A 23,107-nucleotide genomic window follows, 5' to 3' on the forward strand; every position below is an offset into this window, starting at 1 on the left:
CCTGCTCCTGCACTGAAATCCAAGCAGGGAATGCTGCAAGGAACAGCAGGAGGAAAAGCAGGTTTACGGGAAGGAAAATAAGGAAGAGTTATGGGATTAAAAGGAAATGCTCCATTAATATTTCTCCTGAAATAACAACAGCCATAATTCAGCCTATTCCAAGAGGTGACAACGTGACACGGGAGCTGGAGATGCTCTGGGGAGCAACAAAACGACTTCTCGGGATAGTCTTTAGAGCCGGAATTGAATCCGAGATCGGATCTCCGTATTTTAATGGGATCGCTCCAGTGGCAGCTGCTCAGCATCCCGCACTCATTGTCTGGGATCCCATCCCAGGAGGTGCCAAACAAATCCAAAACAAAGAGCTTTAATGAGTTGATTTTTCCTAACAATGCCATAATTGTTGGGATAAGTAATTAATGCCGGCTGGAGCCTGGAGCAGAGCCCTGGCTGCGCTAATTACGGAATTTTTAATCCGTTCCCTCTCCTTTCACCCACGGAAGCAGCTCCTGGAGAGAGCAAGGAGGGAGAATTGTGGAGATGCTGATGCTTCCCATCTCCTGTTTTCCATGCGGGATCCAAGTGATGCTCCATGATCAGGATACCACCCATGGAAGGATCCACAGGAACATCCCACAGGTGAATATCTCATTTTTCCCTTCTCCCTGACCTTCACCTTAAACTTTTTACTTCCCAGGTGCAATTCCCATTCTCTCAGGACTCAACATCCAAGAATTTTAGGGATAAACTTCCAAACCACCACCTCATCTTGTCCCTTTCTCCGGAACTATGGAAGAAGCAACCAAAAATCTCCCAAACTGAGCACAGATTCTCATGGAATTCAAATATGGATTTGCTTCCAGACAGGGAAGTTTGGAGAAAATCTCAGGAAAGAGACTGGCTGGAAGGGAAACAGCTGGGAAAAGCAGCATTTTCAGCCACATCAATCCAACAGTTCCTTGATTCCCAGTTAAAAAGGGAAATGCCAGCGTTGCTCCTTCCAGTCCTTTTTTCCCATCAAGTGCTCCAAGATCCCTCATTGACATCCCTGCTTATTTAATTTTTATCCCAAATTTTCAAAGGGAAAGCTGGGCAGAGTGAGGAGATGATCGCCCATGGATCACACCCACATCCCAACAGGTCTGAGGGATTGTAGGATGTGGCAACTTGGGAGATGGGCCCTGGAACACGCTGAATCTGTGGAGCGCATCCACGTGGTCCCGGATCTCCTTCGTAAATGTTTTCCAACGTTTGTGATCCAGTTGTAATCCAAGCTGGGACCACCTCAAGCTCCTTTTCCTTCTCATTTATCCCAATTTTCCCTTTCCCAAGATGGGATCCTTTGGACAGCGGGTGAGACACAGGCAACGTCACGCTCCGGGATGGGGTTCTCCCATCACATGGAGCCGATTAAGGGCATATCCCTAAGGAATTCTGGAGGTCAGCGCTATAATTCAGACAAACAGTGGAAGCTATTCCGAGGTGCTGAATGATTTAAAACAGAATTCCCTGCCCAGTCATTCCCGGGTGCCACCTGTCGGAGTTTGGAGCCTGAGAAAATGCCCAGGAATGAGCAGAATCCCAAGGCACAGCTCCGCTCCACCAACTGCCGTAAGGAAGAAGCTGCTAATGGCTCCTCACTTGCTCCAGGGATTATGTCATAGCTCAAATTGTATTCCCAAGGAATGGGGTTACCACATTCCAGAGGAACCTGCTGGATACACACAGCAGCTTCCCAGGGCTGCAAACAACACGGGCGGCACAAGAGCATGGGGAAGAAATATCCCAGTGGAAGTTTGCTCCAAGGATCCCTCAAGCCAAGCTCCTCAGTTTTGAAATTTCTGGGAGAAGGGACACACTCCCTTTGGAGAAGGGACACACTCCCTTTGGAGACTCCACAACAAAAAAAAAAGTTCCACAGAAAAAATAAATCACAGAGGTTGGAAGCAACCTCCGAGACCATCACATTCCAAGCCCTGTGCCATGGGCAGGGACACCTTCCACTATCCCAGGTTGCTCCAAGTCCTGTCCAACCTGGCCTGAAGAGAGCAGAGATTCCTTCCACAGCCTTTTCCAAGAGATTTCCACATTTCCAGGCGCAGATTTGCTGTCACAGATGCAGTTCTGGGGTCACTGTGGTCCTCCGGTACCTCCCAGCTGTTTCAAGGGCCACCCCACATTCTAAACACGTTCCAATGCCTAAAAACACACCTTCTCCTCTTGCTGGGATAGAGAGATCCCACCAATCCTCAGATCCTACTTCCCAGATGAAAACCTTTCCCAAAATTCTATGATTTTAGCACTGTATTTAGACGGATCAACCCGAACACAAAAACTTCCAAGATCCCAAATCATTACGAGTCCACACCAAACTTTTCCATGAAATCCAAAAGAAAACAAGATTTAGGACAAGACTGAGGCCAATCCATAAACCTGGTTTATTTGGAGAGTCAGCAATTCCCAAATCCACCTGATTGCACTGTGGGGACTTGGAGTTGCCAGGGAATGTCACCTGTCAAGGCCACTTAAGAGAGAGAGCGGCTCATCCCTGATGTTCCCATCCCGTAAATATTTCAAACAAAAACCAATTAACACCACTCCAGGCTGGAAAAAAGCTGCTCCGCTCTTCTCCCTCGGAAATAAACTTTCTGAACTCAGAGAAAACTGGAAGGGGAGGAAGAACAAGCCAGGATTTGATGCTTTTCCTTTCCACTTGGATCCCATCCCTCCGGCGCTCCTGAGGGAGAAGAGTGACAACTCCAGGTTTCCTGTCATTCCTTAAAATCCTGCTCACAAAATGTCCTCGGCATCTTTCTCCCTGACCCAGCTCTCCCCAAGCTCTTCCCTGATCCTGACTCCCTGCTCAGCATGGAATCAATGGAAAAGCTCTCAAACGTCAGTGAGTCCAAGAGAAGGGAATGGAGCTGGGAAGAGTCTGGAGAACCAGGAGAGGCTGAAGGAGCTGGGAAAGGGGCTCAGCCTGGAGAAGAGGAGGCTCTGGAAGGACCTTCTCACTCTGCAATTCCCTGCCAGGAGGGTGGAGCCAGGTGGGAGCTGGGATCTGCTCCCAGGGAACAAAGGACAAGATGAGAGGGAATTGCCCTCAAGTTGCACCAGGGGAGGTTCAGCTTGGATATCAGGGAAAAATTTCTCCATGGAAAGAGTTGACAAGCCCTGGAATGGGATTTCCAGGGCAGTGGTGGAACCACAATCCCTAAAAGGGTTCAAAAAATATGTGGAACTTGGGAATATGGGATGGTGCTGGGTTAATGGTTGGACTCGATGACCTTGGAGGCCTTTTCCAACCTCAATGATTCCACGATTTCTTTGGCCCTCATCCACTTGCCTCTGCCATCTCCAAAGCCCTTCGGTTTTCTCCCCATTTTCTTTTGCTTCATCTCCCCCACACCACTGTGATCCCACAGGAATGGGGACCTGTAGGATCAACAGTCACACCCAGGAAGGAGTGAGAGCACACGGAAACAGAATCCTGGAATGCTTTGGAAGGGACCTTAAAGCTCATCCCATTCCAACCCCTGCCATGGGCAGGGACACCTTCCATTATCCCAGATTGCTCCGAGATCCATCCAACCTGTCCCGGAATGCTTCCAGAAATGGAACAACCACAGCTTCTCTGGGAAACCTGGGCCAGGGCCTCCCCACCTCACAATCTCCCAATTGTGAGATTTTGGTCCCGATCCCACAGTGCTGGGATCTGCCTGAGGTTTTTTTTTTCCCCAGATCCCACAAATCTTTCTTCCCAGATTTGCTCTTCCCATCTCCCAGGCAGGAAAACCCAGGAACAGCAGTAAAATCATTTATCCCAAGGTTACGGAGGTCCAGCGACAGTGAAGTCTGTTTGGTTTCAACCAACTCCAAATGGATTTGAAGGACATTCCCAGGGTATTCCAGAGACTGCTGGTATTCCAATTTAAGAGTATTTCCAAATGGTAAACACCTCTTTAGGCCACCAGAAATTCCAGAACTGGGAAAAGAAATCCCTCCTGTCTCCCAGTGTTGGCTGAATCCCCATTTGATCCCAGCTGATTGGAACATAAAGGTTTTTTATTGGTGGTTTTGCTGGAATTTGTTTTGTTTTCCTCGATTCCCCCCCCCCCCCCAAATAAAAATAAAACAAACCATCCCAAATTTCCTCCATCATAACACACTGGAAGGAAAAATCCCATCCAGCCTTTTTCACTCAGCTGCCACATCCAATTATTCTCTCCCGGCCATGTGTCAGGCACCATCTCCTAAATCTATGGAATATTTTAAGAGCAGGAGACTCAGACTTCCAGCCCTCATCCCACCAGTGACCTGAATGAACTGGGAGCTGCCTGCTTGGCAGAGCTGGAAGAAAAAAAATCCCCTGAAAAATTTCTGACATTCCTTCATTTTACTCTTCGATAATCCATGGGATATCCAACAGCATCTGGAGCTGCAAATCCTGACTCGAGCCCAAATTCCAGGTTGGATGGGGCTCGGAGCAACCTGGGATAGTTGAAGGTGTCCCTGCCCACAGCAGGGGATGGAACTGGATGATCCTAAAGATCCCTTCCAATCCAAACCATTCCATGACTCCAAATTCCTTCTGACTACTTCTTAACCAGGGTTTACAGGGAAAGCCACCCACTAAAAATCCCTCAGGGGTATCAGTGATCCTTTGAACAGGATAAAACATCCTTGTCTAGTGAGAAACTGGAAGTTCATGGAATTTCTCCTTCTCCCAAGGCAGCACATTCACAGCAATTCCAGAATTCATTTAAACTTAAAAATCGGGAAAATACCTCAATCCCAAACGCTCCCAGATTTGGGAAAAGTTTTTAAAACATATTGACAAGCCTACTCCTGCTTTGAATTCCAAGGATAATGCTGTTCCATTAAATAACCCGGCCACTCCGCTCCCATGAATATTTAAAGGAGAAAAAGCAAAGCATTAGGGAATGAGGCAGCCTGGAATGTGCACTCAGATCCCTGGGAAGAGAGGACAGGACAAAGGAAGCGTCAGCACAGCCAAAGTGGCCGCTGTGATGTCCAGGATTGGGTTTTAAGAGGATGGAATGGGAAGGGAAAAGTCTTTTCCGACACCACTTAGTGTGGAATGAGCCCTTCGGAAGAGGCAGCGACTGACACGCAACGGGAAGCAGATCCATAGTGAGAATCCATTAATGGAAATGCAACAAAGAGGAAAATGTCCTTTCAGTTGAAAGGGAAAACTGGCTGGGAATTGTGGGGAAGGAATAACGAGGCAAAAAAAAATATTGGAATTGATGTTTCCTACCACGTGTTAACCAGAAATCCAGAAAAATCTGGGAACGTGTTAAGGAATGAAAGAAAAAAAAATAACAGGAATAAATCAGAATTAGTACTTCCAGTGCCTGAAGGGGCTCCAAGAAAGCTGGAGAGGGAATTTCAATAAGGGATGGAGGGACAGGACACAGGGAATGGCTTCCCACTGCCAGAGGGCAGGGATAGATGGGATGTTGGGAAGGAATTCTTCCCTGGGAGGGTGGGGAGGAACTGGAATGGAATTCCCAGAGAAGCTGTGGCTGCTCCATCCCTGGAAGCGTCCAAGGCCAGGCTGGACAGGGCTTGGAGCAACCTGGGATAGTGGAAGGTGTCCCTGCCCATGGCAGGGGGAGTGGGATTCGATGGTCTTGAAGGTCCCTCCCAACTCAAACCATTCTGGGATACTCCAAAAAAGAAATCAAATTCCATGTCCAAATTCCAAACCATTTCTGTCAGGCACAGGATCGAGGCAGAGAGTGAGAACGAGAGGAAAAACACAGAGCAAAGTACAAAATCATGGAACTGAAAGCTGGAAAGGAGCTCCAAGATCATAGAGTCCAAACCTCAGCCCAGCACCATACACTAATCCCTGTCCTCAAGTGCCAAATCCACACATCCACACATTTTGTTGGACACTTCCAGGGATGTGACTCCCCCACTCCTCCAAGCAGCCCATTCCAATGCTTTACAACCCTTTCCATGGAAAACATTTTCCCAATATCCAAACTAAAGCTCCCCCGCCACAACTTGAGGGCGTTTCCTCTGGTCCTGTCCCTCATTCCCTGGAAGCAGATCCCGATCCCCACCTGATTCCACCCTCAGGAAATTGTGGCCCCTGAGCCTCCTTTTCTGCAGGCTGAGCCCCTCCAGCTCCCTCAGCTGCTGCTGGTTGCTCCAGACCTTGCCCAACTCTGTTCCTTTCCCTGGATATGCTCCAAGCCCTCAATGTCTTTCCTGTCATGAGGGCCCCAGAACTGATCCCGGAATTCCAGAACTGATCCCGCCTCCACTTCAGAGCCCATGACATGACACAATATTAAACAAGCTCCTGCTTCCATTAAAAAGCCCAGGGAAACTCCAGACTGGAGATCTCCAGCCTGGCAGCAGCAGAGGTTTCCCATCTCGATTTCACTCTGGAATTCTTCACTACATTTTATTACTGGGCTTTATGCTGTTCCCGCAGCACTCGTGTGGGAATTAAGGAGGTTCCATTCAGGAATGTCTCTAAGTCGAGACACTAAACAACCCTGGAGCAGGGCACAGTGTTCCCTCAGGGAATGACAGCAATGCTGGGAGCACCCAGGAGAGGAGCTGAGGATTCCCTGTGCTAAGCCAAGGCACGTGAGGGCTGGGCTGGAGCAGGGAGAAGGAAGAGGGATCCCACTGGGCAGGGAGAGAGGGAAAAAAGGGAAATAAAGGAAAATAATTCAGGCACAAGATCCTGGGGTTTAAGTTATTGATGAGTCCAAGGGGCTGGAATGTCTTAGATGTGTCCAGAAAGGGAGGGAAGCAACCAAAAGGAAGCCATGGAGTTGCTCCAGGGGCTGGAGACAGACTGGGAGAAAAGGGAAGACTCTGGGGAGACCTTGGAGCCCCTTCCAGTGCCTCAAGGGGCTCCTGGAGAGCTGGAGAGGGACTTTGGATAAAGGATAGAATGCCAGGACACAGGGAATGACTTCCCACTGCCAGAGGGTGGGGTTAGATGGGATAACGGGAAGAAATCCTTCCCTGGGTGGGCGCTGGGGCCCTGGCACAGGTTGCCCAGAGAAGCTGTGGCTGCCCCGTCCCTGGAAGTGTCCAAAGCCAGCATGGAGCAAGTCCAAGACCTGGGGCTGTGTCCACTGCCAGCCCATTTGCCACAGGGGTGCTCCAGCCCTGAAGGGAGGCAGGAATAACTCCCCACGTAAACACAACCTCCTTTCGGAGTTATTCCGGCTGTTGGGAATTGCAAGCACTGGCACCTGTTTATCTCGAGGGGCCAGGCAGGGCCTGGGAAGAGATAAACAAGGATATCAAGTTCAGGACGCTTTTCCACAAAGCTGCTTTCCCCACGTTGTGGCCAGGCCATGGAATGTCTGTCACCCACGCCCTGCCCAGCCCCAAAAGGAAGAGTGGTGACAGTGGGAGAGTCGCTGGGGCTGGGCATCCCCCTGCTCTGGGGGGCTGGAATTGCTCGGGAGCAGGGATCACTTTACCAGCATTGTATGTCCCGGTTTTCCTAAACCCCTTTCAGCTCAACAAGTGTTTGTTCACTTCGTGCCCTGTCCTCACCTGTCCTTTGCAGGCCCCATCCTCCCTGATCCCAAAAAACAGGGGAGGGGATGGATGTGCTACAAAATCCAATCAAGCAGATGATTCCCAAGCTCTGGGAAGAAACTGCGAAATCCAATGTGCCTGCGTGGATTTTACCACTGATTCCTCAATGTCCACAGGCAGCAGGAAAGGGTAGGATCCCTGCAAGGTCATGATCATGGAATCATGGAATGGTTTGGGTTGGAAAGGACCTTAAAGATCACCGCATTCCAACCCCCTGCCATGGGCAGGGACACCTCCCACTATTCCCCACTATGCTCCAACCTGGCCTTGGACACTTCCAGGGATGGGGCAGCCACAGATCCTCTGGGAATTCCATTCCAGCCCCTCTCCACCCTCCCAGGGAGGAATGCCTTCCCAATATCCCATCTATCCCTGCCCTCTGGCAGTGGGAAGCCATTCCCTGTGTCCTGTCCCTCCATCCCTTGTCCCAAGTCCCTCTCCAGCTCTCCTGGAGCCCCTTTAGGCACTGAAAGGGGCTCTGAGCTCTCCCTGGAGCCTTCTCTTCTCCAGGCTGGATGCTCCCAGCTCTCCCAGCCTGTGAAGTTCCAGGGTTCAGCCAGATCCAACTCTCATCCCAGAGAGGCACCAGCAGCATCTTAAGAGGTCAAAATTCCTTAAAAACAACTGGCAACAGCATGGAAGGACACTTGGGAAGCAGCAGATGGGGATGGATGTGCTGCAGGCCACCAGCTGGAAAAGGGAGCGCAGGGATCTTATCACCAATTCCATTCTTTCCTGAAAAAGCTGCAAAGGGATTTTAGTGCTTAAAGTAGGAAATTCAGCCCTGGAGCAGGTTAAGTTGCTTCCTTAGATCCACAGAAATTTAGGTGGAACCTCTGGATGTCTCCGGCTCAACCATCTGCTCAGCATGACCTCCATGGACACCAATTCTGCTCCCTCTTCCCAGATCTCAAACACTTCCAAAGGCAGAGACTCCACCGCTCCCCGAGTTAAGCCCAGTGCCCTCAACCTCTTCCTTAGGTCACATTCCCAAGGTAATCCCAAGATCCATTGGGATCATCTCTTTGTATCCTTCCTGAACTGGGATGGCCCAAGGCAGCCACTGGTTACCAGTACGACCCCACCGGTGCCAAAGAGAGGGTTAACACCAGCTGGAATTCGGGGCTCTGGGTTGACTGGGATCTGAAATCCTTTGGAAACAATGAATCCAAACTCTCCAGAAAGAGATGAAGACACTGATGAGAAGACTCTGTGCAATTCCACCAACTGGAGGAAAGCCGTCTCTTCCTGTCAAAGGGAATCATGGAATGGTTTGGACTGGAAAGACCTTAAAGCTCATCCAGTTCCACCCCTGCAAAGGGCAGGGACACCTTCCACTATCCCAGGTTGCTCCAAAACCAATCCAACCTGGCCTCGGACACTTCCAGGGATGGCGCAGCCATAGCTTCTCCAGAAATTCCATTCCAGTTCCTCACCACTCTCCCAGGGAAGGATTCCTTCCCAATATCCCATTTAATTCCTCCCCTTCTTCAGCTTATCTCCATTTATCCATTTCTTTAGGGCATTTCATCCTTCAAATATTCCTGCTGGGGACTCAACTTCCTCTGGATGTCAGGAAAGTCTCCAAAACCACCCTTTGACTTAGACCCACAATTTGTGGAGCGATATTTTCTTGATTAATTATTATTTAGACTCTTCATATTTAGGAAAGCAACTTCATTAACCCCGTGGAAGGGAGGGTTAAAATGAAGACAGAAATAAAAATCCAGCTGCCATATTGAAAGTCCATTAAGGCAGGAAAGGACCCAACTTTGGTGCTTCTAAACATCAATTATTCCACAATAATTAATTAGCAGAGCTCTAACAATACATAAAATCACTTGCCTCTGACTCTTCTGATAATTTATTCAAGATTAAAGTATCGCTGTGGTTGCCTTTTCTGGTGCCTAATTCAGCATTTTCTTTTTCCTTATGGAAGCAAGACTCCAGATTTAACTGCTCTAATGCCCTTTTACAGTGTTTGCTGTAGTAAAATCTAACAACCACTCCGGCAGGCGAGCCGGGAAATGATGGATCACGGAAGCTCACGGAAAGGGGAGCACCGTAAAATGCCCCAGTTAATGTGGAGAGAGCAGAGTAAATCTTGTTTTAAAAACAGAGCGGGATCTCTGATGGACTCGTTTCACCCCATCAAATTCCCTTTTGATTTGCTTCCTGATAAGGGAGAACTCCACTCCTTGGATTCCTGATAACAGGGAAAGCATTTGGAAGTCAGCGCTGCTAAATTAAGGTCACCAATCACTGCAAATATTATTTGGGTGGCAGGTTGGGCTCTTCTTCTAAAGGAAAGAATTCCCTGCTTTTTTTAATCTCAAAAAGAGCATTTGACACTGATCCATCTGGTTCCCGGGATTCGAGCGTCTTTCCCACCCCAAAGCTGGATAAAGAATGGATCGAGAGCAGTCCCGAGGAGAAGGACTTGGGGGTGTTGGTGGATGAAAAACTGGACATGCCCCATCCATGTGCGCTCACATCCCAAAAATCCCCCATGTCCTGGGCTCATCCCACACTGTGGGCAGCAGGAAAAGGGGGAATTTCTGCCCCTCTGCCCCACTCAGGTGAGATCCCACCTGGAATTATGCCTCCAGCTCTGAGGTCCAACAGCAGAAGGATGTGGAGCTGCTGGAGCAAGTCCAGAGGAGGCCATGGAGATGCTCCAAGGGCTGGAGCTCCTCTGCTCTGGAGCCAGGCTGGAAGAGCTGGGAATGTCCAGCCTGGAGAAGGGAAGGATCCAGAGAGACCTCAGAGCCCTTTCCAGTGCCTAAAGGGGCTCCAGGAGAGCTGGAGAAGGACTGGGGACAAGGGATGGAGGGACAGGACACAGGGAATGGCTTCCCACTGCCAGAGGGCAGGGATAGATGGGATATTGGGAAGGAGTTCCTCCTTGTGAGGAGGGTGAGGGGCTGGAATGGAATTCCCAGAGGAGCTGTGGCTGCCCCATCCCTGGAAGTGTCCAAGGCCAGGCTGGACAGGTCTCAGAGCAACATGGGACAGTGGAAGGTGTCCCTGCCCATGGCAGGGGATTGGAACTGAATGATATTTTAAGATCTTCCCAAATCATTCTGTGATTCCATGGAAAAAATCAAAGTTTGATGGCACATCCCACGCACTCACCCCTCTCTGGGCTCTCCCTGTCCCATCCAAGGACAAGATGTCCCAGGACATTTGCCAGTGCCATGAGGAACAACACGGAGTTTCCCATTGCAATCAACGCTGGAGTTTACAGCCCACGCTAAGGCTCCAAGAATTCCCGTGCCCTTTTCCAATGGAGAGCCCCTGAGGGCAGCTTAAGGGCCGATAACATGTGGGATAAGCTTTGGAACCGATCCCGTCCACATATCCACACAAAATCCCCACTTGACACCACTCCAAAGAATCCAAAATAGAAACACCCCCCGAAAACGGCACGCGTGGGGATTATCCAGAGGCACAGGGGAGAAGGAAACGTTCCTTGGACTCGAATTTCCCGAGGGATGACAGCAAAATTCCCATTGACAAGTGAAGTCAAGGCGTCTCCTCATCCCTTAGGCTGAAGCAGAAACTCCAGCAAAGCTGCTGGAACAGCAGAGTTTTGTAGGACTCGGGAGATGCTGCCGAGTCCACAAATCCCTTATTCCAGGTGCACTCCGGCATCTGTTCCGTATTCCAAGGGAGTTTTACTCATTCCTAGCGCTTTGTTGAGCACATGGAGTGATCCACAAAGTCCTGGAATGAACGGCTCAACTCAGCTCAGCAGCCGGGGAGAGGAATTTTCCCTACGACGCTTCCAAGTCATTACAGGGAAAATCAAATGGGAAGATTTCCACAAGAAAATTAGAAGGGTGTAAAGAGGGATTTGGGAAAGAGCAGGAAGCAGAAAGCAGAACAGAGAAACCTACACAGGTTTTACAGGGAATTGAGCATCTGCCAAGGTGGGATTTTGGGAATCCTGACAGAGCAGTGGAGGATACTCCGATCATCCACACCGGCATCGGTAATTCCAACTGTGACCATGCCGGGAATACCATCAGACAGTTCATTAAGTGGGAGAAAATAGCAAAAGGAAGGAAAAAAAGACAGGGAACAGGGACTCATCATCACTTTTCAGGTTATGGGGGGGTTTTTTAAGTGCCTTAAACACCTGTTTTTATTTTCCTTATTTTTATTTAGGAGGCCAAGGAAAGACAAGCAGAGGGATAAGAGGGATCAGCACTGAAATTCCACCCAATTCCAAACAGCAGGTCCAAAACTGGTCTAAAAGCTTCATTTTTGGTTGGATTAGGAGACTCCTAAAGGTCCCTTCCAAGCCAAAGCATTCCATGGACAAATAAATCTCTATTTCCAAGATCAAGATCTCTTTCCAAGAGCACGGAGTGACAGGATGAGGGGGAATTGCTTAAACTGAGAGCAGACTTAGATGGGATTTGGGAAAGGATTCTTCCCTGTGAGGGTGGTGAGGACCTGGTTGCCCAGAGATTTTTGTGGATGCTCCATCCCTGGAAATATTTAAAGCCAGGCAATCCCAAGGAAGCCAAAGGAGGAGTTCAGGTCCTACTGCTCTGTTTCCCGGTTTTTTTTCCCTCTGTTTTTTTTCCCCTGTCTTAGTTCCACACTGCGCCATCCCTGATAGGTTTGGATCCTTAGACAAAGCCCCCCACAGACTTGGAAATATCAGGGGTCAGAGCCAAAGGAAGGATCTCATCCATCCCCAAAGCCAAGTATTTTTCCTATTAGTGTATAAATAGATCGTTCCCCAAAGAGCTGCTGGTTACCAATGGAATTTCCCAATCCAACGGAGCTGGAGCTGCACATGGTACAGGGAGATGCTCTAAAATGGGGATTGAGGTAAAAATACTGAGGAAAAACTACCTAAAATAGGGATTGAGAGGTGACTTGGATTAAAACATGGAATGGTTTGGGTGGGAAGGGACCTTCGAGGTCATCTCATTCCATCCCCCTGCCATGGGACACATTCCACTGGACCAGGCTGCTCCAACTCCCATCCAACCTGGCCTGGAACACTCCAGGGATGTGCCTTCCATAACAAACTGAGTGTGCAGGTTGAATTCCACAGGGGAAGAGACACTCGGGAATTGTCACCTTCGAGATCTCTGCCCCATTTCCCTCTGGATGTTCCCTTTCCCTGATCCCAAATCCAACATCTACACGGGAACACTTCCTTGAGCAGGGCCCATTCCCCCGCTCCCGGCAGGCTGTTATTTTTAAAAGAGGGCTCCGCAAAGAGAATTCCCAATCCTGGCTCCGTGCCCGCAGCTCCTCTTGCAGCTCGGGACAAGTCACCTGGAAATGCCAAGTCAAGGCGGAAACCCAAAACCGTTACTTACGACCGCTGACGTAACCGGGGCCGGCAAAGAGCCAAGAATGTGAACTTTTCCCAATTCCTGAAGGAGTGAGGAGCCACCTCACCAGCCACGCTCCATCCCTGGATCCCAAGGACAAGCCAGAGGGAAGAGAGAGCTGGCAGTGGGATGATTTCCAGGCAAGGTCAAACCTACGCGGGACAAACGAGCGACGCTCGCCTTGAGCGGCGACCTGGGAAGGGTTTGGATCAGCTGGAAGGAACTCGAGAAAACGGGAGTAATGATGGAGCAAAGAAAAAGATGTGATGAACTCCAAGGAGTTCTGTGTGTGATCCAAGGGCTTCCCTGAGGGAAGGGATCAAGAGCTTAACTCGGCTGTAACGCGATCGGAGGCGTTGCCTCGAAGAGCAGCAAAACCTCGTGCGAGTCAAAAGAAAAAAAATAAATACAAAATAAGACACAAAACAAGGGAAAAAACCTCCAAACATTCCCTGAGTTGCTGTCCCACTGGGAATCATCCCACTGGAAACATCAAGAAAAAAAACAGGAGAGGGTATAAAATCCAGGGCTGAGATTTCCAGAGCTGCCAGAGGGATCCAAACACGCGGTGTCAATAAAATTATCAGCAGCTGAGCATTCGGATGCCTCCCATAACTTGCTCCTCACCATTTACACCCCCTTTACTCGCCTAAGTAATGCAAAGCAGCTCCTGCCACTTTTGCCTCCAGCGTTTTTCCAAGCAAACGCTCCTTGCCCATCCCGACCCCCTTATGTTCCCCCCTGTAGAGCGAGGCGAGAAACGAGGATTTAGGGAAATTTTTGGAGGGTGATTCTGGCAGTAAAGAGTCATAGAAGCTTCTGCAGATGCAGAGTGAAGCGGGTCTCAGGAATCCCGTGGAATTTCTCTTTAGGAAGATGGGAATACAAACAGGATTCCTCCTGTTTGGGAGTTTCAACAGTGGGGTGGCAACACAGGAAGAGCAGGAAGCTGATAACACAAACCACTGGCTTATCTCACTTTGGAGGAGGAGAAAGGCAAAGACAAAGCAGGGAAGGAATATTTCGAAGGGGAACAACACAAAACCAGGTCGGAGTAGTGGATCCAACAAGGACGTGCTCCCAGTTTACTCCTCCTCTGGCCATGGAGTTGCACAACCACAGAGGGGGAATTGCAACAATTCCCCATCTACTTATGCTGAAGGAGGGAAGGTAAATGGGATATTGGGAAGGAATTCTTCCCTGGGAATGGAATTCCCAGAGAAGCTGTGGCTGCCCCATCCCTGGAACTGTCCAAGGCCAGCTTGGATGAGGCTTGGAGCAACCTGGGATAGTGGAAGGTGTTCCTGCCCATGGCAGGGGGGTGGAATGGGATGATCTTCAAGGACCCTTCCAACCCAAAGCATTTTGGGATCTAAATTCAAGGATGAACCACCCACCTTTCCCAGGAAAACATCCAAAGGCTCCTTAAAAACTCCTTTAATGCCCAGACCTGGCGATCACAGCAGGAAAAGGGAGCCAGGCTTTGAACTCAGGACCCAGCAAGATAAGTTGATCCTTAAGGTCCCGCCCAACCCAAACCATTCCATGATTCCAAGTTCACCTCAAGCAGGACACGACCAGGCTCACACAGAACCATCCAACCCCGCAATCGCCAAATTATTTAAGGAACAAACACACATAAATAAGGAAAAGTCCCTGGAGAATCTCCCTCCTGCTTTCTCCATCTCCTCCTGCCAGCCAGCTGTGACCGTGCCGAAGCAATCCCGGAGCATTCCTGCCTGGAAGGGGACATTACAGAGGGGGGAAAAGACACGGAGGAGCCTCTTTGTAATATTCCATGATCCCCCCGGGCGAGGCGCGGAGCCGGCGCTGCTGAACGCTGCACTTTTGGATTCAATTAAAGTGATTATCTGTTGTGCCAAATAAATTGTGTCCAGCATCTATCCTGCAGGATTTTACACCTCCAGCCTCATTATTCCCTAACTGTTTCCTCCTGTTTATGCTCTCTCCAATTAAATTGCTGATAATATGAGCCAAAATAAAAAACGAGCGCACCTTGTCCGGAGAAAATTGATTCCCTTTTTTTCCTGCACCGGGCGATTGCCAGGTTTTATATACTCTGTTCCTGGCGATCATTAGTAATTCAATTTTCTTTTTATTAGCCCCCTTATCTGCTGAGCAATATAGTGGCAGAGCTGACCTCTTTCGCACGGGTAAATGTTTAAAATCTTTTCCCTGATTAATTTTGCCAGTTAAGGAAAAGAGGAGAAATGATCCGGCTCTTTGCCATCACAATGAATAAAGCTTAATGTTGATTGTGATGGAATTTCTAATGCCAAGGAAATTGATTGAACGCAGCAATTACCCCGCAATAGGAACTCCAGGGAAATGGGATGGTTTTCTCGCCGGCCGTAGCCTTTTGGTTATTTAAAACAATCCAATTTGCAAGGATAATTATATATTAGTGTTTTATCTGCCACCGGGAATGAACATGGGAATTTTGATACTGGCCCGGCATTAGCAGGTTATTGCTGCAAATTACTCCAGATCTGCTTTCTTTCACATAAAGACGAAATTAGGCCATCAATAACCAGAAAAAGGTGGACTGAGGAGATGGGAGAGGCACGAGTGCCCTCTGCAGGGCTGTGTGCGCTTCCCAAAATCCCCAATTCTCCTGGAAAAGCTGCCGATTCTCCCACAGAAATCCCAATTTTCCCACACTGCACTCCCATTCTCCTCACCCGATTTGCCACATCTCCGACGTTAAAATGGCACCAAAAAAAATCAATAAATCTCCCTTTGAAGCACTTATTCCTAGTTTTTTCTGAGGAAAATGCCCTGGGGATAAGAAGTGACAACTCGGATATCCCAAGCAGGATGAGCCAAGGAATGGCGAGGAAAAGTTCCCAACTCCCAGAACTCACCTGTCTGTCATTAAAAAAGGAGTTGGGAAAAAGCCTCATCCTGCAAGAAATCCCAGATAAAGACAGGAAAGAGCTGTTGGAAAAGCGTGGGATTCCCATATCCTCTGGCATGGGACTTTTAGGATGGGAAAAGCAGGAATATCCCACTGTTATCACACCTGGATCAATCAAACCTCACTTAGAAATTGGTGTTTTCCCTCAAAACTGGTGAGAAAAAGATGCCATCCCTGAACTTCTGGGAATAAGCCCAACTCCTGTTTGGAGAAACCGGAAAAAGGATTCCCAAGATGATGGGAGAGGACATGGACATAAAGCTTATTTGGACTGGATGGGAGAGCTGGGAATGTCCAGCCTGGAGAAGAGAAGGATCCAGAGAGACCTCAGAGCCCTTTCCAGGGCCTAAAGGGGCTCCAGGAGAGCTGGAGAGGGACTGGGGACAAGGGATGGAGGGACAGGACACAGGGAATGGCTTCCCACTGCCAGAGGGCAGGGATAGATGGGATATTGGGAAGGAATTCCTCCTTGTGAGGAGGGTGAGGGGCTGGAAGGGAATTCCCAGAGCAGCTGTGGCTGCCCCATCCCTGGAAGTGTCCAAGTCCGGGTTGGATGGGGCTTGGAACAACCTGGGATAGTAGAAGGTGTTCCTGCCCATGGCAGGGGCTGGAGAATTCCATGATCTTGAAGGTCCCTGCCCACCCAAACCATTCCATGGTTTTATCCAATACAGTGGCACCCATGACCCTGATGATCCTTGCCGGTCCTCCAGCTTTTCCCTGGATAACAAGAGAAGCAACCACTGCTTGATCCCTGAAGATCCCAGAGGCGAGTGAGGCAGCCCTGGCACTTCCTCCCTGCTCCAGCATCCCACTGGAAAAACTTCCAGTCAGGACACATTCCAATATCTGAGCTGTTATTAAACATTCCACTTTAATATTCTGGCATTAATTGATGAGAGCTGCAGGTGGATCTCTCACGGAACAGCCCAAATAATCCCAAAAGAATTCCTACCAATCTGCCACTTTCCATGGGCTCTCTGATCCCTAAATAAAAGCAATTCCCACAGAGGGAAGCGCCTCTGGATACTTTGGGAAACACCAATCCCAGTCCAAGACTCAGCAGTGGCTGGGAGAGCTTCCCTACTGATGAGACCAAACAGATCCATTTGGGTCCAAAAGGGAATCGAAGAGTCGGGAGAGAGACAAGGACTTGGGAAAAGCAGGAACAATGTCTTTGTACGGACCACAGAGCCGTGCCACGTATCCCAAAATCCTGAGGAACAAGACAAACAGGAAACCAGCCAGGCTGTGTCACCACAGGCCCCACATCTGTGGGGATGACAGGGCTGATCCAGCTTTTCCAGCCACGCTGCCATGCAGGAAGTTGGGACCATCCCTCCCCTCTGCCTTTCCATCTGGTGTGATCCCAGAAATCCCAGCTCCTCAACATCCATCCCCCTGCTCCATTCCTGCCCCACTCTGCTCCCAGTGTATCCCAGTAAACCCATTTAATTCCCTCCCGTTTGTCCAAGGAGAAGTGGAAAAGACTGAAAATTCCATCACTTTATGGTGATTAATATCCACAATATTTTGCTGGGACTCATATCCCAAAAGAAACCAAAACAACCTTCCCAAAACCTCTTGGATAACCTGGGAGGCAGGAATCAAATCCACAAGACTTCACTTACTCCCAGCTCCCTGTGGAACCAGAAGACACCGACACCTCATCCATAATTACACATTTAGAGGGAACAGGGAATGTGGGAGTTGTCCCCAAACCCTGTGAGCAGCCAGGATCTCACAGACTTGGGAATATCCCTGCCCCATCCATCAGCCAATAATCTTTTCCTACTAAACCTGGGGAGTCCTGGAGCATGTGGAGGAACAGCCCTGGAATAATTCCACAGCTTTCCAAACACAGAGTTTAAGAATATTCCAACACATGAAGCTGCAAATCCTCCACCTGGGATTGAAGCTCTCCAGGAAAAATCCTGAAGTACAAAAGGATTCAAATCCAGAAACGCAATTTGAATCAAAGGAAGCAAATCCAAGAATTCACTGAGGGAATCCCTTCCTGAATTTCTCTGTGAAGGAGAAGGTGCCACATGGAGAAGCATCTGTCGGGAAAGGTTGGATAATTGGATCCACTTTTGGAGGGGGGAATGAACTACCTGCTCTCCCAAGGTCACTTCCAGACCTATTCCCTTTTTTTCTTCCTTTCTCCAAACTTCTTTATTTGCCAACTTTCCACAACCACATTCCTGCTTTATTTTATTCATTCCTATCCAGTTAAAATCAAGATTTCAGTATGGGAACATTCCCTTCAATCAAGGGAACAGGATTCCAAACCAGCTGATATCCTTGGAAGCAGCACTTCCTCAAGCTCCTCCAAGGTTAAAATGCTGTAGCAATCCAAAATTGCTCCGTGTTTCCAAAGCTTTCTATCTTTTCATGGCATCATGGAATGATTTGGGCTGGAAGATCTTAAAGATCAGGGAATTCCAGTTCCCTGCCATGGGCAGGGACACCTCCCACTATCCCAGGTTGCTCCAAGCCCCACCCAACCTGGCCTTGGACATTTCCAGGGATGGGGCAGCCACAGCTGCTCCAGGAATTCCATTCCAGCCCCTCACCACCCTCCCAGGGAAGAATTCCTCCCCATTATCCCATCTATCCCTGCCCTCTGGCAGTGGGAAGCCATTCCCTGTGTCCTGGTACTTCAGGCCTTTGTCCAAAATCCCTCATCCAGGAAAAGTCAACATCTCAAGGGAGCTGTTTGAACACAAAATAATCCCAAAATATACCTGGAGACAAATCCCAGCTACGTCACGGTCCAAACCCCTCTCCCAGCTCCAGCAATTCCCACAGGGAATTTCATGGGGCCACAGGGAAAATGTGTCTCGTATCCATCTGCAACAACTAAATCCCAGGTGGGGGAAGCCTTTTATCCACAAAAACGTCCCCAGGGAACAGCAGAACCACACTTGGAGCAACCAACATCCCAACAACATTCCAGACACTCAGAGGTGCCACGCTGAGCTCCGAGTTCTGCTCCAAGGCAGCAGGACATGGATGCAAATTCCCTGTTCCATGCTGGATTCAGTATTCCACTAATTATCGGTGTTTTCAGCAAATTAGATGCAAAACTGGCCACGGCACTGGGATACAGGTGAGAGATTGTGTATTCCTGCCTAGGCCAACCTCTTCCTTCCCAGAAAAACTTCCTACATGACACCTGAAAATCCAGGGAAACCCCAGGAAAAGCAGGAAACAGCTTTTGTGCGGAGATGCCAAAGGACAACACAGATACGGAGTCCAACTTCTCCTCAGTGATCAACAACACCTCCAGGAGGACTCAGCAACACATTCCTAAATCCAAGAACCCTTGGAATCCCTTCACTGAGCCCTTGGAATGCCTGTTCCTACCTTCCTTGGTGGCCACCTGTGTCCTGGTCGCCGGCATCCGGCAGAGCCTGTGCTTGGAAATCTGCACCAGGCCCCGGGGCGAGGAGCGTTTCGGCGTCACCGAAGGTTTTCCACGCACGGAATTTTTCCTCCGGAGGTGGAAGCGGCTCTTCAGAGCTGTGGTGGGGGAGATGTTCTTCTTATCCGTGGGGGAACTGGGAATGGGAATATCACACGGTTAGGAGGGAGCAGGGAAGGGACCAAAACATTCTTGGTGTCCTTCTCCAGAGCTCAAAGAGGAGTCAAATCCCAGCAGGATTCTCCTCTGGCTGAGGGGGAGGAGAAGCTCTGAACAGAAAATTCCAAGGAAACAGGCAAATGAGAGGAATTCCTGGCAAGGAACAGATGGAGAATGAGGTGTTCTGACAGCCGAACTCGCTCGCTGCCTTCTGCTCAACAGATGTGAGGGATTCAATCATGGAATCATGGAATTGTTTGGGTTGGAAAAGAGCTCTGAGATTGTCAAGTCCAAGCATTCCCCAGCACTGCCAAGGCCACCACTGACCATGTCCCCAAGTGCCACATCCACAGGGATCTTAAATCCCTCCAGGGATGGGGATTCCCAATGCCTGACCACCCTTTCCAAGAAGGAATTTTCCCAATATCCAAACTAAAGCTCCCCTGGAGCAACTTGAGGCTGTTTCCTCTTGTCCTGTCCCTGTTCCCTGGGAGCAGATCCCAATCCCTCCTGGCTCCACCCTCCTGTCAGGGAATTTTAGGGATCCAGAAGTCCCCCCTGAGCCTCCTTTTCTCCAGGATGAGCTCTCCCAGCTCTCTCAGCCACTCCTGGTGCTCCAGACCCTTCCCCAGCTACATTCCCATCTCTGGACACGCTCCAGATCCTCAATATCCTGCCCCCAGGATTTGAGGAGCCTCAGCAGTGCCCAGCACAGGGGGATGATCCCTTCCCTGATTCTGCTGGAATTTAGCAAGGTGTGGAAGGTCTCCCTGAACTGCCAAAAAATCCCAAACATTCCCAGCTTCTCCAGGCTGCTCCAGAGTGATTTTCCCAGCACAATCCACTCACTGGCAGCTTTCCAGGCAAAGCAGGAGGGCAAGGAAAGGATGGAAACCTGTTGGGAAGCACTGAGAGGATGTGGGAAATTCAAGCAGGAATGAAGGAACCAGATTTCCAAATCAATGCTGTTCACTTCATCACTTGGAACAGTTTTCCAAAGGGATGGAAGGGAGGAAAATACCAGCAGAGCTCATATCCCATCGCTGCTGCATCCCAGGATCTGCACAGGGCTTCCCAAGGATAGACCAGACACGATACAGGGATCCAAAACATTCCTCCTCTTTTTCCCAGTCCCACAAAACAGTTATGGGAATTTGAAAATAAATCCAGGAAAAAAAAATCCAGCTCCCTTTAGTGAGTGAGGAAGTGTCAGTGAGCACAGGGATTCCCAGGATCCAATTCTGGATCACCCAGCATCAGGAAAATATGGAGCTGCTGGAGCAAGTCCAGAGGAGGCCACGGAGATGCTCCAAGGGCTGGAGCCCCTCTGCTCTGGAGCCAGGCTGGGAGAGCTGGGAATGTCCAGCCTGGAGAAAGGAAGGATCCAGGGAAACCTCAGAGACCCTTCCAGTGCCTAAAGGGGCTCCAGGAGAGCTGGAGAGGGACTTGGGACAAGGGATGGAGGGACAGGACACAGGGAATGGCTTCCCACTGCCAGAGGGCAGGGTTAGATGGGATACTGGGAGGGAATTCTTGGCTGGGAGGGTGGTGAGGGGTTGGAATGGAATTCCCTGAGAAGCTGTGGCTGCTCCACCCCTGAAGTGTCCAAGGCCAGGTTGGGTGAGGCTTGGAGCAACCTGGGATAGGGGAAGGTGTCCCTGCCCATGACAGAGGGACTGGAATTCCCTGATCTTTAAGATCTTCCAACCCAAACCGTTCCATGATTCCATAAATCCTCCAGCACCCAACGACCCTCACTGGAATTTCTCCCACAAGAAGCCACAACTTCAACACGAAATCCACGGACACAAAATCCAACCAACAACTTACCCCACATTCCCTTTCCTCTTGATGATTTTCATCCGGCTCTTCACTTTGTAACTGGACAGCGCAGCCTCTCCAAAGGATTTCATCCCACCGGGAACAACGGACGCCGTGCTCGGAGCCGGCGGGATGGAGGTGGCTCGAGGGATATTTGGGGCTGGAGGCTTCTTCTGGTCCTCGGATCTCCACTGGAATGCTGACTTGGAAGTGGAAGGCAAAGTCTGCAAGCTGGAGGCTTTCCACTTATATTTACTGGGAGAAACCCCCAGCTTGGATTGCAATCCCAATTTTTTTATCTTTGCTCCCAAATCCGCTTTGGGGGAGATTTTAGCACCTTTGTCCGTTCCTGGGATGCCCTTCTTGGAATTTTCGGCTCTAGGGCTCACCCACCTCTTCACGATCCGAGAGTTTTTCCCAGGGTTTGCCACCCAGGTGTAGTTATTTTTCCTGAATTTCTGCGATTTGCCAGAGATGGATGCTGAGGCAGCTTTTTGGAGACCGGGAGCTTTGGGAATGACGGGAAATCTGCTTTTCACCAGAGCCACCCCAATCTGAGCAGGTCCAGAGAGCACCTCGGCATTCCCAAAGAGTTTGGGGTGTAAGGAAGCATCCCGGACTTCCTCACCACTCGGCTGCCCTGGAGAGGGGGGTTCTGCCTTGATCCGTGCCGAGTGCTGGGCTGGCTCCTGACCTGGCAATTCCAAAGGTTTTTGTGGCTCCGACTTCAGCGCCACGGCACTTTCACTGGTGCTTCCAGAGGTGGAAAAGGAGCTCCCAGCTCCACTTCCAGGCAGGCACACCGTCCTTGACGTGGAACTGAAGGAAATGGATAGGGAAGGTCTTCTCTCTTCCTTCTGGAGAAGAGATTTCTGGATATTCCCATCTGCCGAAGGAGCCACCACCGCTTCCTGCCTGGAAAACTCGCTGTAAGGACCCACATTTTCCTGGCCAGCCCTTTGTGGCACCTGGATATCCACGACGATGTTCCCATCCGTGGTGAAGTCCACATGTCTTTCCGGGGACGATTCCAGTGGCTCGGGAGTTTGGCTGTCCCCAAGGCTCCCAAAACCTCGGGAAGTGCTGGAAGCGCTTCCAACGTCATGACCCGATCCCGGCAGCCGGTTGTCCAGGGAGTATTTTTTCCTCCAGGAATGAGTCTGGCGTGGGTGGAAATTCCTGGGAGCCTGCTGGGGGTACCTGGTGGAAAAGGCTCCTCTCCTGGTGTAGCCGGGCTGGTGGGGGTTGTTCCACCTGGGAGGAGCCGACGGCGCCGGATGTGGAACATTCCCGTGCATGTTCCTGTGGCTGTTTATGAGACCTATGGAAAAGGCAGAGCGTTAATTCCCTGATCCCACGGGAATGTGAGAGTGACGCAGCGCTGCTTTTCCTCACGCTGGAATTACATCGTCGCCCAGGTTTTGGATAAGCCAGGGTGGAAAGACAAGTCATGGAATCACCGAATCCAGGAATGGTTCGGGTCAGAAGGGATCTTCAAGACCATCTTGTTCCAATCCCCATATATCCCTGGATTCCACAGGTGGCTCCAAGCCCCACCCAACCTGGCCTTGGACACTTCCAGGGATGAGGCAGCCACAGATTCTCTGGGAATTCCATTCCAGCCCCTCACCGCTCTCCCAGGGAAGAATTCCTTCCCAATATCCCATCTATCCCTGCCCTCTGGCAGTGGGAAGCCATTCCCCCTTGTCCTGGCAGCAGATCCTGATCCCACCTGGCTCCACCCTCCTGTCAGGGAATTTTAGGGAGCCAGAAGGTCCCCCCTGAGCCTCCTTTTCT

At 50.0% G+C, this 23,107-nt stretch overlaps 1 protein-coding gene across 3 annotated transcripts in view; it reads right to left on the minus strand.

Annotated features, from left to right (window-relative positions):
• Positions 1–23,107, minus strand: part of ZC3H3 (zinc finger CCCH-type containing 3) — a 136,059-nt gene that overhangs the window by 106,415 nt on the left and 6,537 nt on the right. For all 3 annotated transcript variants that reach the window (XM_032091800.1, XM_032091794.1, XM_032091785.1), the window contains exons 2-3: positions 21,320–22,631; positions 19,273–19,466 (exon numbers count right to left, since the gene is read on the minus strand). In XM_032091800.1, coding sequence (XP_031947691.1) covers positions 19,273–19,466; positions 21,320–22,608 — 1,483 coding nt within the window. In that variant the 5' untranslated portion in view covers positions 22,609–22,631. The remainder of the gene's footprint in view (positions 1–19,272; positions 19,467–21,319; positions 22,632–23,107) is intronic.

This window comes from Corvus moneduloides, chromosome 1 (assembly GCF_009650955.1).
Source record: "Corvus moneduloides isolate bCorMon1 chromosome 1, bCorMon1.pri, whole genome shotgun sequence".
Classification (NCBI taxonomy): domain Eukaryota; kingdom Metazoa; phylum Chordata; class Aves; order Passeriformes; family Corvidae; genus Corvus; species Corvus moneduloides.